The sequence below is a fragment of the Bubalus bubalis genome, chromosome 5, assembly GCF_019923935.1.
Source record: "Bubalus bubalis isolate 160015118507 breed Murrah chromosome 5, NDDB_SH_1, whole genome shotgun sequence".
NCBI classification, from domain to species: Eukaryota; Metazoa; Chordata; class Mammalia; order Artiodactyla; family Bovidae; genus Bubalus; species Bubalus bubalis.
Window position 1 is genome coordinate 123,707,776 of NC_059161.1, and position 25,208 is coordinate 123,732,983.

At 52.4% G+C, this 25,208-nt stretch overlaps 1 protein-coding gene across 12 annotated transcripts in view; it reads left to right on the forward strand.

Moving 5' to 3' along the window:
- The window catches only part of MARK2 (microtubule affinity regulating kinase 2), a 56,290-nt gene that overhangs the window by 19,000 nt on the left and 12,082 nt on the right, over nucleotides 1–25,208 (forward strand). For 6 of the 12 annotated variants that reach the window (XM_025286577.3, XM_044943643.2, XM_025286578.3 and 3 more), the window contains exons 1-3: nucleotides 21,694–21,870; nucleotides 22,110–22,163; nucleotides 25,065–25,113. In XM_025286577.3, coding sequence (XP_025142362.2) covers nucleotides 21,736–21,870; nucleotides 22,110–22,163; nucleotides 25,065–25,113 — 238 coding nt within the window. In that variant the 5' untranslated portion in view covers nucleotides 21,694–21,735. Of the gene's footprint in view, nucleotides 1–16,682; nucleotides 17,109–18,925; nucleotides 18,947–21,693; nucleotides 21,871–22,109; nucleotides 22,164–24,980; nucleotides 25,114–25,208 lie in introns of those variants that run through there. The other 6 variants (XM_025286580.3, XM_044943639.2, XM_044943641.2 and 3 more) reach the window with 3 other exon arrangements.

Below are 25,208 nucleotides of genomic sequence, written 5' to 3' on the forward strand. Positions count from 1 at the left end.
TATTTTTTAACTTGGCCATAAGAAGAGCTAGCTCGACTTTTTTTGGCATTTTGCTGCTGGTGGCAAGCAGTGTCTTTTCCTCTCCTGCACCTCTGGTGTGCTCCCTTTATGTTTGGTAGCATCAGAATCCTTTATTTGGTTCAGTTTTCGTTCCCTCCTTCTGTCTTGGAGTGGTTGAACCCTGTTCTGAAATATGTATTTTTAAGATAGTGTTTAAAAGCAAACACCCTGCCTTTCTTGAAACCTCAGAAGCTGCTTGTGAAACAGCCGATAGGGCAAGCTGCCAAATCCACAGTTAAAACCGATCCCTTAATGACAAATTGTCAGACGATGTTAAACCTTCATTGTGATTGTGGTGTGAGAATTTTTCTTACTAATAAATGTTTAGGTGCTGAGCTCCAGTTTCACGTTTGGAATGCTTTCTGTTCTAAAATTCTGCATGGTAAACCATCCCAAAAGAATCTCATGTGGCTAATCTGCTGTCTGCTGTAGGGAAGATTTTCAGCAAGCCAGTCCCCATTCTCCTTCATCTACATATTTATTTTTGTAATTTCGGGAAATGATTTTCTTTTGAGTGATGTGGACCAAGTCTCACTAGCTTTATCATTTTTAGGATAGAACTCTATATAAAATATATAAACAAAAAGGACCTACTGTATAGCAGAGGGAACAATATAACTGTATTCAGTGTCTTGCAATAACCTATCATAGAAAAGAATATGGAAAAGAATATGTATATGTTTGTGTACACACACACATATTTAACTGAATCACTTTCCTGTACACCTGAAATATTGTAAGTCAACTAAACTTCAGGTTTTTTTTTTTTAATTTATTTTAATTGGAGGGTAATTACCTTACAGTATTGTGGTGGTTTTTCCCAAACATCGACATGAATCAGCCACAGGTGCACGTGGCTGGTTCATCCTGAACCCATCCTGAACCCCCTTCCCACCTCCCTCCTCTCAACTTCAGTTTAACCAAAAAAAAAAAAGAAAAAAGAACTAGCTTCAGAATTATTTTTCTCCAACAGAGGAGGACTGGGGCCTTAATCTTTATTCCCAGGCCCTGAATTGTTTTTTGTTTGTTTTATTTTTAAGACGATATAGACTCTTCTGTTTGTCCAGGGAATTTCTAAGTACTTTCAGGAGTGAGTATTCATTCCTTCTTAAAACCTTCCAGAAGAATTCTGATGTTGCTGGTAGCCTGCTGATTAAGAATACAACTTAAAAACTGATATTAGTGTACAGCAAGCTATAACACTGAATGAATGAATTGATGAGGGAGACCAGGCTTGACAACTGATAATTGGGAGAGAAGAGGATAAATGTGTTAACATGCCTCCGCAGTCACAGCTGGCACTGAGATTTGGGGCTCTGGATACAGAGCTTTAGGAAGTCCTTCCACACTTTCACCAAGAGCAGCCTGTTCTGTTCTAATGCCAGGGGCATTTTTTGACTTGATTTGCATGACCTTAGCCCCGAACAACTTTTTTGACTTTGTGCTTAAGCCTTTCCTGTATCATCTTTGCTTGTATATTGGGCCTGTCTCTGGTTTCTAGATGGGAATGAGACAAGGAAGACTGAATGACTGACTGACCAGTGCATCTCCCCGAGTTGATTTCCTCTTATCAGCATCTCACAGCTCTCATCACAGCCCACTCTGTGGGCAGCATCCCCATTCATTGACGTCTCAGGGTTTAGATAGATCCTGGCAAAACTCATGGTCCTAGCTAGAAGCGGGACCTGGGGATCTCTAAATCTCTCTGAAAAATAACAAAGTCCTGACTTAAATTGCTCAATGTTCTTGCTACCAGAGGGGGCTTCCCTGGTGGCTCAGTGGTAAAGAATCTGCCTACAATGCAGAAGAGGCAGGTTCAATCCCTGGGTCAGGGAAGATCCTCTGGAGAAGGAAATGGCCACCCACTCCAGTATTTTTGCCTGAAAAATCCCATGGACAGAGGAGCCTGGTGGGCTACAGTCCACATGGTTGCAAAGAGTTGGACACAACTTGGTGATTAAACAACAAGAAGCATCTAGTAAATTGGAGGGCATAGGCAGACTGTAACTCTAGTTCCTGGATTCGGTCCTGTGTTAGGTAGTGTGATTTGTGCTTCCCTCTCCTATTAGATAGGCAGGTTTATTGAAGGCTGGGCTGTATTTTATCCTTCCCTTTCTTCCCTAGAGTCTGTTAGAGTGCTTTGCACGTGATCATCTCTCAATGAATTACTTGTGAAATAAAAAAAGAAAAGAAAAATTACAACATGGGTATTATTCTTCACTTACCACCACCCTTGGGAAGTGTGTCTGTATTGATTTGTGAATCAGACATCTGTCTATTCAGTTTTTGACCATGTAAGTCACAGGTCTTAATAGTTTCACCTTAATAGGTTCAATAATGACAAAAAAGAACAACCTTCTCAGCATGAGAGGCTAAGGAGGATGTTTTCCCCTATCACTGGATTGTCTTAAGAACCCAGAGAGGAGACCGCAAGGAGGGCGTGCACTGCTGAGGGACTGTGTGGCTTCCTGAACTAGGGAGCAGAGCCGAGAGAGCCCTCCCAGCTTTGCTGAGTTGTGTTCTTGCCCCGGACACACAGCACCTCTGGCTGCAATGTTGTCTCTGGTTATAAATTGGCCTCATCTTCCCTGCTTTTGCGATGGGTGAACAGAGGGACACTGTTGGGAGTTTAGTCCAGGGTTGGAGAGGCCGTGGGGTCTTTATCAGAAGACTGTGGAGTTATTTTTAGTGGGAGAGCCACTCGGGAGCATGGCACCGAAGAACCGGCTTCACAGCACCTCGGCACCTTTCTGTGAGCATCTTAGGGGAGATCAGTTACCTTTCGGAACTGACCAAAACCTGTGAGGTCAGGGACTGTGTTTCCCAGGACTATTGCAGGTAGGGCAAGAATGAGATGGCCATTTTCTATTTTCTTCTTGATTCCCTGGTCTTTGTGACTCAGGGTGTGAGAGCTCTGACGCTTGCAGCTCCTGGTTATGAAGCAGTGCAGAAGAGACCAGCTGTGTAGGGTGGTGGGAAAAGGACCTGTTGGACTGGTCTGCTTGGACCCGCCTTCCCCTCCCCTCCGCACTGGGCAGGGAGGGTGAAACTGCTGCTTACTGGCTTTGCCAAATGGGTCTCTCCTCATGGGTGGGCTACCATGGCGGGCAGGTGGGCAAGCAGGCAGTTCCCCACCCAGGAGCCCTCCATGGCGCCGGGCTGCTAGGGAGTCGTGCTGAGAGGGGCGGGGGGCAGGTGCTGGGCACGGGGTGTGCCACCTGCCCTGCCAGGGGCTCGCCTACTCAGAGCTGCTGAGGCTGAGGCTGCAGGGCCCTTGGGCCTGCTGGGAGGACTGTGGGTCACTGTACCTCTCCTTGCACCTTGTGGCCACATTCGTGGTGTGCAGAGAGGCTGGGAGTGGTGAGGAGCTGGTAAATTGTGGGTAAATGAAGTCTCGAGAGGAAGAGGATTCTGGCCTAGGGCACACTGAGTTCAGGGTTGTAGTGTTTCTAAGTCCAGAGTTGTCACGTAGCTTAACTTGAATTTTCTCAGCCCTAGGAGGAAGAGGTTTTCCAGTGTGTGAGCTTGGTGTCCAAGACATGTTAGGTGAGGGTTAGTTACAGAGCCAGGCTTTGACGCAATGTAAGACAGGGTCAGGATGTGGTCTTCAGAACGTGCAGACCGTGCCCACTTCCTGCTGGAAGGCTTGTGTGCACAGAGACACTGAGAGCCCTCACGTCCACCAAGGATAGACCCTCCAAGCTCACCACCAGCCCCTTGTGCAAGTGGGGAAACAGGTCCCAGGAGGGTGAACAACTGGCTCAAGCGATACAACCTGTTTGGGTGGTGCTGGATCTAGACTTGCTCTCTCGGGGACGTGGAGCTGTACCCCCATTGCTTCACTGCAGAAGCAGTCTTCTTGCTCAGCAGGCCTGTGCAGGGTCTCCCTGCAGCCCTCAGAGCAGAGGGGAGGCTGTGAAAGGACAGGTGGAAGGGCAGTCGGCCCAGCTCCACACTGACCACGAGCTCTGAAATCCTGCCAGAGACTGCGTCTATAGAGGCACCAGAAGGCCCTGGAGAATGGATTGAAAGCCACAGGCGCCAGCTCTCTAGCCCTGGCCTAGGTTGAAGCAGTCATATGAAGCAGAGATGTGCTAAGGGTTGTCGGGTAAAGAGTCATTCTGAAAAAGGCAGGAAGACCCTGCCCTTGGCTTTCTCTCATGAATAGGAGAGCATTTCTTGAAAGCATGTGAGGTGCTGGGCACTGAGGACATGGAGTTGACTGAAGCCCTGGAACTTCCCTTAGGTCACGCCTAGTCTAGCACCGGAGAATGTGATGGCACCCCACTCCAGTATTCTTGCCTGGAAACTCCCGTGGATGGAGGAGCCTGGTAGGCTGCAGTCCATGGAGTCGCTAAGGCACAACTGAGTGACTTCACTTTCACTTTTCATTTTCATGCATTGGAGAAGGAAATGGCAACCCACTCCAGTGTTCTTGCCTGGAGAATCCCAGGGACGGGGGAGCCTGGTGGGCTGCCGTCTTTGGGGTTGCACAGAGTCGGACATGACTGAGGTGACTTAGCAGCAGCAGCCGCAGTCTTGCACAGTGGTGAACAAGACAGCCACCTAGAGTTGTGAAGGAGGCTGGCCGTTCCTCAGGAGCCAGGTCCTAGTGCAAGAAGGCTGCTGTCCTCAGGACGCCTGGAGTGACAGGTCAGGACCCTGTGAGGGCAGGGAAAACTTCCCGGAGGATGCGATGTCTGAGCTGAGGCTGACCAGGAAGAAGAATGGGAGCGGAGGATAGAGGCAGTGTTCCAGGCAGTAGGAAGTGGCGGCAAAGGCTGGAGGTCTGGAAGGACATGAGAAGACAGGTGGCAGGAGCCCAGGGTGAGACTCCAAGAAGGGACAAGGGCAGGGCTGGAGCTGCAGGCAGGAAAAGGGAGCCAGCCAGATGAAGGGAAAATCCGGAAACTGTGGATCTGAAAACCAGTTTTACATATATATGTGCACCTATTACATGTGTGTCGGAGAAGGCACTGGCACCCCACTCCAGTACTCTTGCCTGGAAAATTCCATGGATGGAGGAGCCTGGGAGGCTGCAGTCCATGGGGTCGCGAAGAGTCACACACGACTGAGCAATTTCACTTTCACTTTTCACTTTCATGCATTGGAGAAGGAAATGCAGTCCACTCCAATGTTCTTGCCTGGAGAATCCCAGGGATGGGGGAGCCTGGTGGGCTGCCGTCTATGGGGTTGCACAGAGTCGGACACGACTGAAGCGACTTAGCTTAGCATTACATGTGTGTACATGCATGTGTACTTCATTTGTGTATGTTTAAGGGGAGCTGTGACCAGGAAGCCACATAGTGAAGTTCCTGGTGCTGAGTGTCCTGCAGTGATGACTTCGATGTCCCCCCACTTGTGTAGAGTTGAAGAGGGGCTGGTTTTTCTACACGCAGGTGTGGGTGAAGAGTAGGCCATCCAGGGTTTCAGTCCGGCAGGTGGGACTGGTTTCAGCTTTGGGGCCGGGCTGGCTCAGGACTCTGTGGGGCTTCTTCAGGCTCAGGGCTCAGGCCCCATTTCCCTCTTCTCGTGGGGGCGTGATTCACGGGTCGTGGCTGCCACCGGGTGGGGAGGAGGGGCTCTGCAGGCTTTTTAGAGGCAACCTGTGGCGGCCGAGGCTAGTGGCTGGTGGAAAGCGGAAGTACCTGGTGGCCATTTCTCCTGCCCCTCCTGACAGGTGTTTCTGTCGCCCCTGTGTGGCAGCCTTGCGCTCTGCTCCCGCCACGGAGGAGCGTTTCCTGTCTGTGAGAAGGGGCCGTCCTCTGTGGCTGAGGCTCTGCCCCCTACAGCCTGGCTCGAGAGGGGCCCCCCTCCCTCCTGTCCTTGGCAGTCGGGCACAGGCACTTGCGTGGTGGGCCTTAACTTTCAGGGTTGTGGAGATGACCGTGCTGCAAACTGTAGAGTTCAGGGCACGGCCGGCAAAGTGTGTGAAAGCCGACCTAAGGTTAGCGTGAACACTGTCTGCCTCTAAAAGGTGTAACGGGACAGCGTTTCACTTGCTGACATGGTGGCCGTGGCCGTGGCCGTGGCCTTGCAGGCAGCTGGGCTGTCTGCTCTCCTGCTAGAGAGCAAGTTTAGTTCCCATGCTAGTCCGGCTTTTACTGTTTCCCCTCCTGCCTTTCCCCAGAGACCATAAACCTGCCTACCTCCTGTTATGTTCTAGTTCTGATAGGAGTACCATTCAGAGTTCTTGGCAGGAGACCAGCCCACTTCTCCCTGGGTTGGTCTCCCCTCCTTTTCCCAGCGTGTTGGATGTGTTCGCTCCCCAGAGTTCTCTTATGCAGCTGGCTGGCCCCGTAGTGCCCAGAGATTGGAGCGCTCCTGCAGTGGGAGCCCAGCTGCTTCCCTCCCCAGTTTTAGGGGCTGGGCTTGAAAATAGAGACTCATAATCTCCCTTCCTCCTCCTTCCCCTCCGCCTCCCCCACCACACACCAAGCAAACTGGAGTGACCGGCTCGGGGGCGCAGAGCGGGACTCAGCCCGCCTCACTGCTCTGCATGGCATGACAGCAGCAGTCTGGAGGAAGCTTAATGGACGCGTGAGTGTGTGAACTCTGGGGCACGTTACCGTCTCAGACTGGCCCTTGGTGGCAGGTGTGGACTCATTCTGGTGTTAGGGAGACCAGAGCGCCTTCGGGGAGACGATGACCCACCCAGGTGTGTGTCTGCCAAGGCCGCCACCCTTTCTCGTGCGTGGGGAAATGGAAAGTGCTTCTAAATACCCCTGCTCTCCAGAAGAGCTAGGTGGGTGGTTTGGAGAATTTATTCTTGGAATCCCTTGCAGCACAATATCCTTTTCTTCCCTTAGCCATGTTCTTTGGCTCCTAAGCTGGACTTCCTACCTTCACTTCTCATAGGATGGGCCCATGACCCTGGCCTCGGGGAGACCGTGGGTGGAAGGTTAGTGAAGGAGTCACTGCTCTTTTGCTAGAAGGAGGAGGAGGGGGAGGGAGCCCAGGTTGCCAGCAGGTGTTTCGTGTCCCTCTCTGGCTGGCTAGAGAAGGGTACCCCCCTGGCTTCTGTCTGCCAACCTCTTCGGACAGCCAGGGGATCACCCAAATGGAGACCATCCTCTTGCTGCTGAGGCCCGAGTGCCCAAGGCAGAGAGCAGATGATAGCCGCCCAGGCCTGCTAAGAGGGGAAGATTGGTTATTTTGGGCCTGTGACGAGCACCAGCCAGGGGCCAGTTTCTGCAGTAACCCCATGGAGAGCCCGGACAGCCGGGAGCTGCGGAACCACAGGCGCGGGGGCTGATGCCATCCCCTTCCCGTGTGTGGTGGCTAGTGATGTCGTTGTGAAGGTAACCCCCCTGGTCGGACAGGACAGCCCTGACACCCTACTTCTTGAGCCCCTGTGCCCTGGAGTTATTGGTCTCCCAATTCTAACTTTGATTCGGGCGAGAAGTGGTCATAGGAAGTTCTGTTTTGATAGTTTGACTTCTGATTGGGCATTTAAGCAGCTGAGAACTGAGTGCTTTCTTGATGCAAAAGTACCCTGGAAACCCCTTACTTAAGCCCCACGCTACATAGATCTTGGTTAGACAGAAAGCCTTTGCTTGGACATTAATCTGGGACTCTTAATGGGGTCCTCTGTTGCTCATCCCTCTAATCTCCCTGAATTCTCCCAACCCCCTGCCCCAAAAAACCAAACCTTTTATACGAAGAACTTTGGGAAAATGGAGCAGCGCCTCAAGGTCACTGGGTCATAAGTGGTGTTTGGCATAGTGAGCGGGTTTGGTGTTTGGTGAGAGATTTATGTTTTTTATTTGAGCAAAAGATTTCTTGGCGGGAGGCCTCTATGCCGTGTTCACAGTGCTTGCCCTGTGTACAGGGTTTGCCCCCTTTCCACCCCGACAGGTCGTTTTAATCCTCTTGCCCATAAACAAGTGCAGCAGGACGTGTCGGGCCAGCTCACATGACCTCGGTTATCTCTCCATGGAGTAGCCAGCATCAGCTTTGGATACCACAGTCACTTGACGTGGTAGAGCTGTCAGGGTCAAGAGGTGGAGATGCCAGGGGAAGCCTGGGTCCTCCAGGAACGGGAACCAGGAGTGCCTGTGATTCCTTAGGACCAGGTAGGAGAAGTCAGCTCTTGTGGCACAGGAGTGTGAAAAGGACAGCCAGACCGTTTCATTCTGTCTTGCCTTTCTCATCCCCGGATTCCTACTCCTGGTATCTCATTTCTCTTTCCCCTGTATCTCAGATCCTGTCTGCAGGGGCCCAGGACATGCAGCTGTGTCAGGAAACTGCCCCTGAGCCAGACACATACCAGCTCGTAAGATACAAAACCCAAGACTGAAAATCCCATCTTCCCAAACAGTGATCTCGTTCTGTTGTGTGAAGAACAGCTGGTGGTGGGAGCCTGGCTGCCACAGAAGGCTGCTGCGTCTCCACCGCTCAGGAGCTGGGTGTGTGGCTAGGTTTTCACCCCCACTGCCACTGCTCTGAGTTTCCGCGTCTCACCACGGAAGAGGCGGGGCTCTTGGTACGTAACAGTCAGGGGCTCTAGCCACACGGTGAGTGTGTGTGTGTGCGCTTCTTAAATACTAGTCACATTCCCCATTGTGCCTGTTAATTTGTAACGTTTCCAGTTCCATATACCTGGAAAATCTTGGCAAGATTGTTGACACTGTGTATTTCAAAGCTCCGGTGTACACTCTGGGTTTTCCTAGGGTTGGATGTGTGTGTGTTTCAAGTGCTTTTGATCGGGGCAAGTAGAGTGGCCTTTTATGGAAGGGATAAAACAGTTGAGCTGCTGGAGCCCTTTCTGGCTCTGCCAGAAAGCCATGTCCAAGTCCAGGCTGTGCAAATAGATGACCAGAACTTGGTCTTCGACTCCAGCCAGTTCAAAAGATCCTTTTTTTTTTTTTTTTTGAAAATAGAGAGTTTGTGGTAAGCATTGGGTAAAAAGTTAAAGCCAAAAGCCATGTCTTTTTCTGGCAACCTGCAGACTAAGTTAGGAAAGCATGTGGAATTGTAGTAATAATAGCTAGCATGTCGTGAGCATTTAGTATATGCTAGGAATTGTTCTAAGTGTCTGGGATGGTGTTGGATGATTCTGACTTGAGCCCTTCATCTTTTCTTGATAGAACCCCCTTTATTGCCTGTGGGTTCTTTGTCCTTGTCCTGGTGGTGGCATGGACCAGACAGAACAACAAGCTGGGGAGCAGTGTCCTCCTGCAGCTAGGCATATTCTTCTAACCGGAGGTATCCCAGCAAGGGGGGCGGGAGTTGGGGGGGAGTGGGTTGCACTCAGTCTTCAGGTTTTTATTTAAGCCAGCATGCCGATTGGCAGTTAGAGCTGCCCTTCAGGATTTGTTGGGGGGAGGATCTGTATCCCTTTTGCAGCCATCCTTTCTTCCCTGCCCTCTCTGAGTGAATTTGGAGATGGAAAGCTAGAAACTTGGCTGGTTGCCTCCTTCAGAACAGCCAGCATTCTCTTGTCTGCAGTCTGTAATAAATAGTGCCTCTCACAACGCCCTGCAGTGGCCCCTTCCTCCCCAGCACCGCCTGTCGGTTGAGGCTCTAGTTCCTGAGGGCTTCCACCAGCGCAGGAGTCCACCTGCACCAGAGGACCTCGCTCCCAGGTTCACGCCACAGACGTCGGAAAGCTCAGCGCCACCAGCAGCGTCCTCTGAACCCACGCCTGCCTGCCACCTTGGCCAGGGCTAAACTGGCCTTTTCTGGACTCCTTTCTCTTAGAACCAGCACAGAGTCTCTTTCTTGAATTCTGTCTCTGAAAAGATGAATTAACTATTAAAGCGCTTTTTAAGAAGGCACTTACAATGGAAAATGACTGTCACCTCATTTACCATACTCTCTGCTCCTGGGTCGTGCATACAGATAGCCAGAGCACCCTGGAATAGGACCGTTGTTGCCGCCAGAAAACGAACAGGGTTTGGCTTCCCAGGCAGACCTAGGCCCAGTGTCAGCAGCTGTCTTGTGCTCAGTCCCAGGGAGAAACCTGTGCTTTCCAGTCTTCTCCACCAAGCTTCTGACAAATGAGCCCTCCTGTTCATCCAGCATGCTAAGGCACCAGCCCAGGCCATGGCCACGCCATGTAGCAGGATTCAGCAGCCTCTGCCCTTGGCCTTGGTTGAGACTGCAGTGGGAGTGATGGGCCCAGTGAGGTAGAAAAGAAGTGTGTCTCTGACTTCAGTTACCAAGCAGGGAAGACAGTTCTGAAAAGTGCTTGCCCCTGCTGTGTCAGGGACTGTCCCAGGCTCCCCTCTACCCGCCCTCTCCGGAAGTTCTGCTTGGTCTTCCTTCATCAGCCCTTCTGTCCTGTAAGGCAGTACCCATTCAGAATTCCTTTCCTCCAGCCTGTTCTTCATCTCCACCTGGATTTCTGTTTCCTTAGACCCTCCCTCCTGCCCAGCCACTCCAGATGTTCCAGTCCTCTTATGTCAAACCCTCACCTAGAGTGTGAAGGTTAAGAAACCCCAGTCTCTACTGCCCATGCTCCTTGGAGAGCAAAGATACGTTCCTGTCCCACGTTGGAACACTGAATTCACTTTCCTATTCCGGACTCTGGTTTAAGTGTCGTGTTAGTTGCTCAGTTGTGTCCAACTCTTTGCGACTCCTGGGACTATAGCCCACCAGACTCTGTCCATGGAATTCTCCAGGCACGAATACTGGAGTGGGTATGAATTCTTTCTCCAGGAGATCTTCCCAACCCAGGTATGCACTGCAGGTGGATTCTTTACCATCTGAGCCACCAGGTTTAGGTATTAAGTATGGTTAATATAGTGCTTCAGAGACCGTGGAGGGCCCTGACGGGATGGGCTGGCCCGAGAATACAACTGTCATTTGTAACATGTTCGTATGGGAAAAGGTTCCTCCTCAGAATGGAACTTTGGTTAAGTTGGGGGTTTCTTTGCTAATACGCTACAGCAGATTTGTGTGTGCCTTGTGGGAGCATTCTCATCACTTGTAGTCATAGCGCTATCACAAAAGTAAGTTGTCTTTCTAGATGCCAAATGCCAAAGATAAACACGCACACACCACTTCCTACCCAGAAAGTTTTCTGGAGAGCTGTGCTCAGCTCCTGCAGTTGTTCTGAATTCTCCATTCTGACTGATTTGACCTGTTGTCAGTTAGCACCGGTTCAGGGGTAGCCCTCATTCCTCAGCTTGTTTGTCCTTTCCTGCTTGGGTTTCTAGTGATCTGCTGAAGGAGAAAGATAACCCCTCTGCCTGCAGGAGCAGCCCAGTGGGCAGTTAATCATGGGAAGAGCAGCCAGTTGGATTTTTAGTGGTCACTTCAGTGGAACAGCCACCTGGCAGCCTGGCCAGGTCGAGACAGTGCTGAGAGAGGTGGTGCGGCCTTGGTGGCGTCTGCTCTCATCCTGCTTGAGCTCTGAGCTCAGCCTGGCCAGGTGGAGACGGTGCTGAAAGAGGTGGTGCGGCCTTGGTGGCGTCTGCTCTCGCCCTGCTTGAGCTCTGAACTTGTGGCCACGGTGACTTCTGGGCAGCAGACTTTAGGCCCAGTCTTCTTTCTGACGTTTCCTCCTCCTCCTCCAACTCCCTCTTTGAAACTGGAGAAGTCAGGAGGTAGTAGTTTTTCCCACTTTGAGAGGAAGATGCAGTGGGAAGAGGCACTTGTCTTACTCAGCACCTTCCAGTATAGAGCTGGAACCATATAGAACCCAGAAGGCCTGTTTTCGAGCCTCAAGAAGACATTTGAAGGAAACTGCATGGGAAGGGCAGAGACACGGGGTTAAATCTGCACCCAGGTAGAAAGGCTGTTGCATAAACGCTGCGATAGGGTTGGTTTTTGTTTTTAAGATCTCGTGCTTCTTTTTCACTTTGTGTTGGCAAAAGCCCCAGGAGAAGATGGGAGATTCTGGGAGGAGATGATTATGCTGGGTGGTGAGTCAACTGAGCTCCCCAGCTGCCGTTTTTAGTTCCTCTGCTTTTCTGTAACAGGAGGCAGTTTGAGGAGGGGTGGGAGGCAGAGTGGGGATGCTGATTTTTACCAAGAAACGGGGCAGGGGTGTATGGGTGATCTCTGGGGTCGACTCAATTCATTGGTTCAAGGAGGAAATACTGAAGCAAAGCTCTCAGTGTGGCAAACACCAAGGAAATGTCTCCTAAAGTCTCTGTCACTTCCCCACATCAGTAGCTCTTCAAGTGGCTTCAGCTGCCTTACATTGTCACAGCAAGACACCGTGGTTTTGATTGAATGTGGAGAGGCAGAGAGCCGTGTGAAGTGCGAGGACCTGGGGCTTGTGGGGCAGCAGGCAGTTCAAGGAGAGGGAGCCCCCTCTGGGATGAAAGGAGCCGGGGATGGGAGTGGGGGGCAGCTGCTGCTTGGCTTTGCCTATATTCTGAGTCTGTCTCCAGTTCTCCTTGATGACCACCCTGGCCTCGAGCTTTGTGAGAGATGGCGTACCAAGGGCCTTGTCTCCACTGGAGAGAAAGCTTGTTAGTGAGACTAACGCTCCACAGATGTCACCCATCTTTGGGGCACCCAGTCTGTGGCCCATTGCCTGCTTGGATGTTGTCTGCAGAGTACACTGATACGGGTTACTGGTGTAGATCCCAGAAACTGTCATGAAGATGCCCCAACATGTTTTCTTATTCATTCGTACGCATTTATTCATTCATTACCTTACTGAATGCTTCCGCTCTGTGCTATAGGCATTGTTGTGGGCCATGAATCATACAGACCAAGGGCCTTCCCTGTATGGTGTAGTCTAGTGAGAAGGACGGACAGTAACCAGTCAACTTCAAAGGGCAGTAAACGCCCTGAAAGAGGGGAGAGGGATCTTGCAGCCAGAAGCTTTGATCTTCCTTCCTCTGCCCTTGCTTATCTCCTTGAGGGAGGAGGGAAGCAACTTTAGGGATCATAAAGTTGTACCACTTTTATTCTGTATAATTTCCACAAGTATTATAAAGCAGGGGAGCTAGGTGTGCGCCCTGTTAGGCACTCGGCACACAAGGGTGACCTCTGACTTCTCAGAGCACAAAGAGCGGAATTAAGGCATAGAAGCCCAAAGTCAGAAGAGCTGAGTGGGCACAGACAGGGCGCTGTGAGATAGAGGGAGAGGTCAGTCTCAGCTAAGAAGGTGTCTGGATAACTATTTGAATAAAGGGATTTCGGATAAGCAAGGGATAAGAGGGTTACTTACATGGACCACTTAAAAGAAGGTATTTCATGAGAGCAGGAGCCTTTCAGTATGTGTATCTGTAGCTCTCCACACCACCGTTCCGATCCGATCCCTACACAGCAACCAGGGTGGTAGAGCTGGGGTCCCACCACAGGTCTGTCTGACTCCGGAGGGACACCCTGCACCACTTTGATGGCCAGACGGTGGCTCAAGACAAACTACTGGGCAAAGAAAAGGCACTTAGAGGGTGGCCTGGGCACCTCGGCTGCCCTGGCTCGTCTCCGTCAGCTCCCCACAATCCTGTGTCAGGAGAGCCAGACCTTTCTGATGCAGACTGCCTTCTGCCTCCCCCAGAGCCCTGGGCTGCTGGCAGGCTGGCTCTCCTGTGATATGGAGGAACTTGCTGGTCTCCATGGTTACAGTAACCCACTGGTACGGGAGGAGCCGAATGGAGCGTGAGGCTGGCAGTGTGAGCTTCCCATAGCCCGTGGCACCGTGTGGCACTGGTATGTCGGCTGTCTCTTGGGCCTCTTCGGAAAGGAAGGGGTTAAGGAGCTGACAAGGACGGGAAGAGCGGGCACACCTTCCTCCTCTTCTGGGCTGCTCTGAGGGCAGAGGCGTGGCTGCCTTCTTATTCACCCACTTCTCCTGGCAGGAGTGGTTTTATGTTAGGAAGGAGGGTCCTTTTTGTCTGACAGCCTTGCCATGGTAGGAATTTAACTTTTCCTCATTCTAGAAGGAATACCAGCTTTGCCGCACTTGTAATCAAGTTCTTAGAGATTATAGCTCTTCTCAGAGCTCAGAGAACCCCTGTAGATGGAAAACAAAAGTTCCTACCTGAAAGTGAAGAGAGATCACAGAAAACATGGCAGAGACCTTGCTGTGCACCAGGCTCCGTGGTCAACACTGGCGTGGATTTTCTCATTTCCTCTTCACACTAATCCTGTGAAGTGGGAGCAGCTAGAGTCCTCATGTCTAGAGATCTGGCGGCTCCAAGTGTTCTCGCTGGTGGTGGTCTGAGCTGGTAAGGAGCAAAGCAGGGCTCCCAGCAGGCCCGGCGCCTCCCGAGCTCTGCCGTGCCGTCCACAGGCACATCGTGAGTCTCATGTACAGTCCCCCTCCTCTCAGTCCCTTGGAGGCAGAAGCCAAATCTCTCTTGACTTTGTAAACGGGCTTCAGCGGTGGGCGCTCAGTGAAGGTGTGCTGAACAGGCAACAGTAATTGGAGATTGAGACAGAGACCAGGCCCTGGGCGAGTGGATGCCCAGGGATGAAGTGGTGTGGAAACTTCTAAAGCTCTGGTTGCTCCGTAGAATCCACCGTGTTTGAAGAGGAGCCCAGCATTTCAAGTGACTCAGAAGACAGGAGATCTGAGGGGTGCTCCTGGCACGGTGGCTTCTGTGCATGAAGGGGTGTGAGCTGGAGGGTGGCTCAGCTCGGCTCTCACTGTGGTCAGTTCTTGCCCGCCAGACTTCCAGGCAGGCGCTGGCTCTGCCGTGGCTGCTGGGAGGCGTGCGGACTCCCTGCGCGGCCTGGGCTGCAGTGCCAGTCTCCCATCCTCGGGGTGAGACTTGCAGCTCAGACAGCCGGACGACAGCGAGCCACCTTGCTTTCGACTTCGCCTCCGTCGCAGGCTCTGCTGGCCTCCTTTGTTGGGGAGGCATCCATCTACCTCTTCATACAATCTCACTGCCCCTCTGCAGTGAAGTGTTAGGGGATTGCAGGGGTTCCTCAGGCGGAGGGTCACAGTTCATGGTGGGGGTGCGTCCAGGCCCTCCACCCATCAATGCTCGCCAGCCTTCCCAGAGCTCTCCTGCCCAGCACGCTCCGCTGGCTTCTTGACTGCCGGCAGTTGAGAGGACAGTTGCTCAGGACGAGCGGGTGCAGAGAAGGCTCCTGGGTGTGTGAGGAGGGCGGGTGAAAGAGCTAGTGCTCTGCCCCGTGGCGCCCCAGCTCAGGCCTGCCCTGTCCCTCCTCAGCGTCTCTGCGGTCAGTGCTCGGTACTTCCTCAGTTTACAAAACTTTGCCTCCCACACATGCAGTCGAGGAAACGATCCCTGTGTCACATCACAGAACCCTGGAGCCTAGGAAATGCAGCCATTTGACCCCACTCTGGCATCTGAATTGGGGGGCAGGCCTGACAGCCCAGGGTCCAGAATAAAGCCTGATCTCTTGCACTGAGTTGAGTGCCCACTTTGAAGGAGTGAGAGGAGTGGGTGCTGTGAAATAGCCCCCAGCCCCACAACTGGCCTTAACCAGACATGGCGCTCCTGCTGTCCCAAGCACCTTTCCTGAGGCTTCACATCTATCCCTCCTCCTAGTCTGTGAACGAAGAGCCAGAGACTTCTGCTTCTTTGGGGAAAAATAAGAGCAGAGTAGTCTTCAAGAAGGGTTGAAGGGAAGCTGGTAAATGCAGCCATGAGGAACAGCAGAGTGCTGGAGTGGGCACGAAAACACTGGGCCCCAGGCCCAGCTCTGCACTGGCAGGCTGGCCTTGGGCAAGTCTCTTAACTTCTGTGCTTAAATTTCTCATATATAAAATGAATGTGCTACCTACCCTGTAGGTTTATGGTGTGGAGAACACAGGATATACAGCAGACGGTAGTACCAGGGATGTCGAGGCTGTTGACCAGGGCTATACAGAAGGTGAACACGGAGTAGCGCCGTCTCCCATGTGTCTGTGCCAGGTGCTGTGAGGGCACCGGGAGCTCTGCCCTTCCCTGGAGGAGTTGATGGCCTCCTGGCATGAGTGCTTTAAAAAGAGTTGCCTAATGGGAAAGATGCTAGCCTAGAGTAGTGGAATGAGTGTGAAGTAGATCTGGCAACCAGAGGAAAAGCCAGTACCAGAACACAGCAAGGAGGGCTCAGCAGGCGCCTGGACTGCAGGGGCTTGGCCAGAGGCAGGTGTGAGGAATGGCTGCCCCTGCTGTGCCCAGGCCCGGGGGAGCCTGGAGACGGTCTCCCAGAATCGGGGCTAGAAGGAATTAGAGAAACGTTTGGTTTGTACCCAACTTTTGGGCAAAATTTAGGATTAAACATCTCATTGTCTATCAGTGACAAAGGTTCTTCTTCTAGAATCCGTAGACCTAAGGGGCTTTCCAGGGTTCCTGAATCTCCTGATACTATGTCCAGAACACTCCATACAAGTGGAGTGTGCATTTTTCTAAGGTTGAACGCTGCTTTCTGTGAAGTAGGAGGTCCATCTGCCACTGTTGGACAGCTGGTGCTGCTCCCCCCACCCCCACCCTTGGTCCTGATGGCGGTTTTGCCGCCGCTCTCTGGGGCAGCCTGTCTGATTCACACGGAGGCCCCCCTCCACTCCCAGGTGTGAGCCCCTATCCAGGTTCCACCTGCTGCAGGTGCAGTAATGGCTTTATGGCAGCCTGGGCTGGAGTAAGTCTCCTCCTCACCCTCTCCCAGCTGTTACCCAGCAGAGCACCTTGGGGAGGGTGGGGCAGCCCACTTCCGGGGAGGGGGAGGGAGAAGGAAGTGGATCTAAACCCGCCTCTTTCTCTCTCTGTCTCCCTCCCTTCCCGTTCCCCTGGGCCCCTTTCCTCCCACCTGGCTCCTGGGCAGTGTCCGAGGACTGCGTCGGTTTCCTGGCCACCAGGCCTCGGCCTGCAAGAAGCCGCGGGGCTCTGTCCCCGTCCCTCTCCTTGCCAAGCCCGGGCTCTCTCTGCTAGTGGTGGTTTCGGTTGCGACACAGTCCAGGTTCCCAGAGCCGCTCGGCCTGGCTGCTGCGCTCTTTTTCATTGAGGAGGTGGTGGAAGGTGTCGCCTGCTTCAGCTGAGTAAGGGTGGCTGACGGCGCCAGCAGCCCCCGCCCTGGGCCTGGCTCTTCCCGGTACCTCTGTACTTTGCCCTCGCTGCCTGACAGGTTCTGCTCTGGGCTCTGCTGAATGGAAGTCGCTGGTAGTCCTTGTCCCTTTCTCCAGCCGGGTATGTTTCCCCCTGTTTTTGTTTTGTTTTTTTGCTGTGGAATTGCCCCCTTCTCTTTCATCCCTCCCACCCCACACGCAGGATCCTTGAGGAGTTGCTAAATGGAGCCAGGCACTAACTAGCGCAAGGCAGTGCCCTTCCTGGGAAGAGGCGCGGGTCCCGAGAAGAGTCGACCCTTAGGTGGAGTCAGCAGGCCTGGCCAGAGTGAAAGGAAGGGAACGAGACAGGCCGAGGCCCCGGGCGGGCGCACCAGTGCCACGGTGAGGGGAGACGGAGCCGGGGCGGCCCCCCGGGGCAGTGCCCAAGGGACAGCTTCCTCCGTTCCGCAGGGCCCAGGCGCACTCTGCCTCTGGCCCAGGAGCGCCTGTCGCCCTTCCCAGCTTGGCCCCTTCCCGGCCCTGGGGAAGTCTCGGGACACTCGAGGCCAGCCCTGAGTGCAAGGCCCCAAAGCGTGAGGTTTTCTTGGGAGGAACTGTTGGTCAGAGCCTCCAGCGTTAGGGAAGGGGCCCTGCCTACCTGAGTCAGCGCCGGGCCGCTCGGGGTGGAGGCTGTCTTCCGGGCGAACCTGGCAACACGCCTAGGCCGGGTTCTGAGATCCCAGGTTGAAGGGCCCACTGGATAGAAGACTTTGTTTTTCTTCATCTTCATGCCCTGAATTCTCCCCTCTCCTCGAATGAGGACCCTAAAGCTGCTTAGGCCCAACTTCTCAGTCAGGCCTGCTAAGTAACTTGTGTGTTTTGCTGTTTGGTTCCAAATCCTACCTCCCAGGGTGACCCCTTGTTCTTTCTGAAAGCTGCCTGAGGGCCATGGTGTCTACTTTCAGCGGACTTCCTGAGACCTTTGGGGCCTGCCCATTCTGTGGTGTCGGCCAGAGCTTGGAGGATGCTGTGTTCTGTGTCTGTGCGCAAGGAGGGTGGAGGTGGGGGGCAGAGCATGGTTCTGGCCAGATCCTGTTTAGTTGGCCCAGAAGGACAGCCAGTCATCAGCCTCCCACCTTGTTGGTGAGATCTGTGTCCATGTTACATGGGCCTAGTCAGAGCCGTGGAAGGGCCCTGTCTCCATGGTCGCACTTGCACCCCTGCCTCTGCTTCAGCCTTCAAAGAAGCCGCCTGGCGCAGGGGCCTGGTCCAAGGAACATTACCTACTGAGGACTTTCTCTTCTTCCTGTCCCTCATCCCTGCTGTGGGAACTGTGTCTCTACATGGAAGAGGCAGAAGGGTGAGAGAAGGACTGTGTCCTTGGCATCCTGAGAGTTGGGTGGTTTGGTCAGAAAGGGGAGCGTGTGACTTGTAGAGCGGGGGAATCAAAGAACACGCCCCAGCGTTTTCTGCTGCTTTGGGACCCAGACAGGCAGAACCTTCTCTTTGAGTGTCCTGGAGACCTCGCTTGGAACTAACCCTTTGCAGATGCCCTGGCGAGTCCCTTCCTGTGAAGGCAAGGTGGCCGATGCTCAGCTGGGACCTCTCCCCAGCAGGGACATCTCCCCAGCGGGGGGACCCTGCATTTCTTGGCCTCCATCTGAGCTGCAGCTGGATCAGGAGGACTTGACTTAGATGTGAAAGTCTTGTTGACCGTGAGATTTCTGGCTCTGCAGACAGGCTGTGTAGCATTTGAAGTGAAGTGAAAATCGCTCAATCGTGTCTGACTCTCTGCAACCCCATGGCCCATAGCCTTCCGGTCTCCTCTGTCCATGGAATTCTCCAGGCCAGAATACTGGAGTGGGTCACCCAGACATTCCTTTCTCCAGGGGATCTTCCCAACCCAGGAATTGAACCCACGTCTCTTCTCATTTCAGGCGGATTCTTTGCCGTCTGAGCCACCAGGAACCAAAAATAATGGTAATCGTGGTTGTTCTTTATTAAGATTGGCTAAGGCATTTTACCTGTTCTTTGGAAGGAATGATGCTAAAGCTGAAACTCCAGTACTTTGACCACCTCATGTGAAGAGTTGACTCATTGGAAAAGACTCTGATGCTGGGAGGGATTGGGGGCAGGAGGATAAGGGGACGACAGAGGATGAGATGGCTGGCTGGCATCACCGACTCGATGGACATGCGTTTGAGTGAACTTTGGGAGTTGATGATAGACAGGGAGGCCTGGCGTGCTGCAATTCATGGGGTCGCAAAGAGTCGGACACGACTGAGCAACTGAACTGAACTGAAAGCATTTAACATGTTTTCTGTCACCTAAGGAATGTGAAATAGGACTGTTTTATCACCACTTTACAGATAAGAAACTAATGCTAGTAAGTGGGGGGAGCCTGACCTAGAACCTCGGTCTGTTGGACAGAGTTCCTCGGCACCCACTAGACCATCTGCTGGTACCCACACGTGGGATCATCCCATGTCGGGCATCTTGTAGGATTTCTTCCTGCTTTGTAGTAATGTCATCTCCCTCTTAAGGATGTTGTTGGTGATAGTAAAATTAACATGTGTTGAGTAAGAGGCAGATTTGAGACCTGAACCCTGGCATCTGTCTCTCCACCTGTACTCGTAATCACGCCTCTCTGTTCCAGTATGGAGGACGTTTGTTGCTGTTCCTTGAAGATAGTGTGCAGCTGAGCCTGGGAGTGAGCAGTGGGGAGAGGGTGCTGGCCAGCTGTGCCACACACAGCAGCCCCAGGGCTGAGAAACATGGAGACAGAGGGGCCAAGCTCAGGATGGGCAGTCAGACGTCCAGATTTAGCTTCTGGGAGCGAAGGACCCAGACCCTCAGGTCAACACTAAATTCTCATTCCAGACTCTGAGGACTTGGTCACTGCCAGACTCCTGCTGCCTTTGGCTCATATCCTCAGAAAATAGGGGCGTGACCAGAAACTTAGGAGGTGAATTAGAGGTTGCCAAGGAAACTTTTCCACCCATCTTCCTCTCTCGGAAGTGGGGGCAGAGGGAAGTTTTTCCTTGTCCGTGGCCCCTTAGGGCTGAAAAGCAACTGGTTGGGGAAGCATATGCTCCTTGCCGAGGAACCCTGGACAGTTCCTTGGGTGGTAACAAGTCATTTCTTTGTGGTTTTTGAGGGTTTCACTGAGAGCCAGAAAGGACTGTAAAAGAAAGAACTTTGAGGCACACTTCTTTGGTCCCACTTCTTGCTTCCAGATTGTATCCTTGAAGTTTCCAGGGCAACTCTGGATGGCTCTGGGACAGGGCTCTGACTGCCCTTGACCCGCGTGACGCTGGAGCAGTGGCATCGGGTGCTCTGAAGAGGCAGATCAGGGCTTTTGACCAGCGTTAGACCAGACTCTTAACAGTTTGATTGAGATGTAACTCACATCCCATACAGTTCACCCTTTAAAGTGTACGCTTAAGGGGCTTTTAGTAAATTCATGGAGCTGTGTATCCATCACCACAGTCACAGAATTCTAATGAAAAATTCATTAGAATTTTTTCATTACCGCAGAAAGAAACCTCAGCCCTTAGCTGTCATCCCTAAGGCCCCCTCCCCTTCGGGGAGTCCCCTCAGCCCTAGACTCATTTCTTTTTTTGTCTTTCTGGATTTGCCCACTCCAGAGGAGGCGTTTCATATAAAGGGAATTGTACAGCCTGCAGTCCTTCATGGCTAGTCTTGTTCACTTAGCATAACATTTTCAAGGTTCACCCATGTTGTAGCATTTGTTGGTACTCCTTTTTCTTTGTTTAATTGCCCATGAATATTCCACTGTGTGGATATTTCACAGTTTGTGTGTCCATTTGTCAGTTGATGGGCATTTGCGTTGTTTCCACTGTTTGGCGATTGTGAGTGTGGGATATTATGAACGTCCATGGGTGTACAAGTTGTTCTTAGGTGTGTAGCTAGGAGTGGATCACTTGGAACTCTACATTTAGCCTTCTGAGGGCCATACAGGTCTTCATACAGATGGATGTTTTCATCTGGACCATGCCTTTTTTGTGTTATGTTTTTGTGTCTGTTGGTGCCAATTGTTGTCATTTCTGCTTCCTCACACCCTTACTTGAGCTAGGGGATATCTAAGGAGGGCCTTGCTCAGACCATCATTCCATGTTTTCACTGCACAAGTGTTTATTGAGCATCTACCATAATCCAGGCTACCTAGGTGCTGAGTTGTATCAGTGAATAAATGATACGTGCCCGCCCTCATGAGCTTCCATTCTTACGAGATAGACAACGAATCAACATAAAGTCATACTCAGTAAAGATAAATGTAAAGCACTGGGTGCCGAGTGCTTTGCAGTAATTCTGACCATGTTGACCCTGCAAGTCTTCAGTTTTGGCCCGATTAAAGTGTGAGCAGGCCACAGGGAGGGCAGTAGGCAGCGCTCCCCTACATGAGGAGGAGAAACTGTTGGGCTGTTCACGGGGACGTATTGCCAGAGAGTGGAGCCAGGGATGGGACGGCTCCTAGTAGGATGTTGACACTGGACCCCGGCTGTGCTCTTCTGGAGTGGAGTGGGGCTCGCTTTCCCTCTCCTCTTACTCCCCTGCCTTATGACTTGCTCTCTGCATGCCTCCCAGCCTCCTGGCGTCTGCCCCCCTACCCCAGCCTCTTACGATTTATTGCAGAGAGCTAAGGGCCAGGGCCTGGGGAGCTAAAGGGTGCCACACTTCAAGGTGTGCGTGTTTCTACCCGGCAGCCCCCCTTGGGACACCTCGACAAGCCCAGCAGTAAGTCCAACATGCTGCGGGGCCGCAACTCAGCCACCTCTGCTGACGAGCAGCCCCATATCGGCAACTACCGGCTCCTTAAGACCATCGGCAAGGGTAACTTCGCCAAGGTGAAGCTGGCTCGGCATATCCTGACTGGGAAAGAGGTGAGCGCTGGACCTGGGGGCACAGCAGCATCTCCCGCTGTTGATACCCCAGCAGTAGTGGTAGGGCTACTCCCCAGGACAGCCTTCTGTTTATCAGGCAGAAATGAGATCTGAAAAGAGAGGGATGCTCAGAGGGATAGGGCCAGAAGAAGGCGGAAATATGAAGGAAGAAGCAGATTTGAATCCTGATCTTAGCCTGGTCAAAGAGATAATCTCGGGCTTTTTTGTCTCTTGTGCAGGTAGCTGTAAAGATCATTGACAAGACTCAGCTGAATTCCTCCAGCCTCCAGAAAGTAAGCTCACAGTACATGCTGTCCCTTTATAAACCTCCATCAGGAGTCACTCATCTGCTGATCCCATCTGGACCTCCTCCTGAACCCCTGGGCTTCCTAGGTGGCACAGTGTAGGAAATGCGGATTCAATCCCTGGGTCGGGAAGATCCCCTGGAAGAGGAAATGGCAACCCACTCCAGTATTTTTGCCTGGGAAATTCCATGACAGAGGAGCCTGGCAGGTTATGGTCTGTGGGATCCCAAAGAGTCAGACATTATCGAGCACACACACAGACACTGGAACCCCTAGTTCAGATTCTCCGGTTATTTTGTTGTCCCCACTATCCCTCTCCATGGCTCTGCTATCTTCAGGATTTTGTTGGATCCTGTGTGCTGACTTCTCCTCCTTGGGCTTCCTGGCCTCAGGCACTGGCTCGTTAGAAGTCTTTCTGCCCTTTCCCAGCCCCTCGGCCTACCTGTCTGACCTACTTCCTGCATCTTGTTATTTTCTGGCTTGTGACCAGCCCGTATGCAAAAACGCATGTATACAGCTATTACTCGAAACACAAGCAATTGCTTTAACATCTGGAATGATCCAGGGGAGTGGGTCTCGAAGTACAGGGATAAGAGGAGGCAGAGAACCTGCCCCTGGATTCTGGGCCAGCTCCATTTCAGAGAATGGGAATGGAGGGCTGGGGTTTTTAGAAACTGAACTCTAGTTTCAAGCCTCTCATAGTACGTGCAGATTAAGGACAGGTACTCCCAGTTTTCCTTCTCACTTTTAGGCTCCTCCTGACTAACAGTTGCAAAGTCGTTTGCATGTAGTCTTTGCAAGGTGAGGCTTTGGCTTCCCTTGACTTACAGTGGAAACTGAGGTCTTACTAGCTGGTCAAGGAACCCTCCAGGTGGCACCACATACGTAGGAGTGAGGAAAGAAGGCTTTCATTTGCAGAGGAGGGACAGCTTACCAGTGACTGGCTGGTGTAGAGCTGGAAACAGCCCTCTCCCCACTGCCATGGGCTCAGGCAGTTTAGGGGAAGGAAGAAATCTCCCATCGGGCTCCCGGAAAGCAGCCCCGTTTCAGGTCAGTCAGATTTGCTTATTCTCCAGATGACCCTGGCTCAGATTTTCTGACCTTGATTAACCCAGATCTTTTGATCTCATGGCAGATTGAGCTTTCCTTTTCATGAGCACATTGTGTTACTTGGATTAGGAGAGGGTATAACCTCATGCTAACAGAGCCAACTACAGCGAGATTGGGAAGCTTGGGGCTCGGGGTTGGGAGTTGTTACTGGGAGAGACACTCACAGAATTAGAGTGGGTTGAGGTGCCATGACACACTTGACGGCCAAAACCAAGGTGTTTCCTATTTTTTTTGTTACCCCTGGGATCCGCTCAAGGTTCTTTGAGTCAGAGGAAATGTGGCTCTCATCACCAGGGCTTCCCTGCTGGGAGCTTTCCGGAAGGAAGGGAAAGAGGGCTACTCTTGACATGTTGGCTCGGACGCCACAGAGCAGAAGCCAACTTGGTGTGGGCCATTCAGTCTTTGGAGCGTGTCAGGCTGCCAGCGTCAGATCGGCCGTCCGATTTTCCACCTGTCTCTCTCCCTGCCTCTTCCTGACTGGCTGGAAGACACCAGCACCAGACAGATGTCCCTTTTAACACACTCCGTGGCCAAGGCCAGACTGACTCTGGCCAGATCACTCTGTTTAAATTTGATCCCAGCAGCAACCCCTAAACGACACACCTTGAAGAAGCTGGCCTCTTCAGGGCTCTAACCAAGCTCAGCAAAGTCCACGCTCCCCTAGGAGGGCACTCTTCGCAGGCCCAGCGAGTGCCCTCAGGGGAGGAGCCCTGGCAGCTGGCTTCAGGCCCCATTTCAGTGTTGCTACCCACTCCTGCCCCTGAGGTGGTGTCCAGGACTTCCTGCCTCTTCATCCACTTTATCTCCTGGGCCAGGGAAGAAAGCAAGGAAAAACATGGGGTCTAACAGGAAAAGGGAGTGAAGGTCAGAATCAGGTTTTCAAGAGTTGGAAAACCTGTCTCCCATTTCCTTTCTAGCTCAGGAAAGCTCTGGGACTTCATTAAAGGGGAAAAAAGGATAGGTTCACTTTCTCCCTATAAAATAAATTGGTCTCCATACCTCCCCTCAAAAAACAAAAACACAAAACTGCTGGTTCTGCTCCTTGTGCAAGTGGGAAGGCCTAGAAGTTACCAAAACCCCACCCCCGATTTTCTGGCCCCCGCAGAGGGGATGGGGTTCATTTCTGTCATTTTTCTTCATGGAAATGTATGGTTTGGAGTCCCTGATTTTGTTTCACAAAGAGAGCGTGAGTGTGTGTAGGTGGATTTGATTAAAATTGGCATCAGCTATATATAGGAGTGGCTTCTTCTGTCACCACCCCGAGGCCCAAGAGAGAAAGACGCACCCACGAGTGCCGAGCCCTCTGGCTTCGGTAAGTCAGAAGACAGTGGGGTCCCCCTTCAGAGCTCCCTGCCCCTTCACACAGACCACACTGAGTCTGCTTTGTCTGTGAACCGTAGAAGCAGCTCAGGTTCTAAATATTCATGTCCACGGGCTCACGCTCCCTCCTTCGGAGGCACCCAACCAAAACCGTCTGCTGTTGGGGGGCTGGATCTGAGTGGACAGCGCCTGAGGGCGCAGCTGGCTCGTCCAGATGCCGCCCCTGAGGATGCAGGTTGGGAGAGCCCTGCTGGCCTCGCGCTGACCCTTCTTGCTCTCCTCTCCGCTCGGGTCCTCAGCCCCTGGGGACGGGTGTGGAAGAGCTGGACTGCCAAACTGTTTCTTCACCCTGCCTCTTTGCTCTTTTGGAAAAAGCATCCTAGCAATGGATCTGTTTGGAGGGGACCTGAGGGGAGCAAGCTGAGCAGGCATGACCCCTGCTGCTATTTTATTTTCCAGCTGTTCCGTGAAGTAAGAATAATGAAGGTTCTGAACCATCCCAACATAGGTGAGGACCGTTGTCGTTCCTCTCCCTCCCCCACCGCGCGACTCCAGTTCCCACATGTAGTCCTCCTCCCAGAGGCGCGGTGCCGGCTGGAGTCC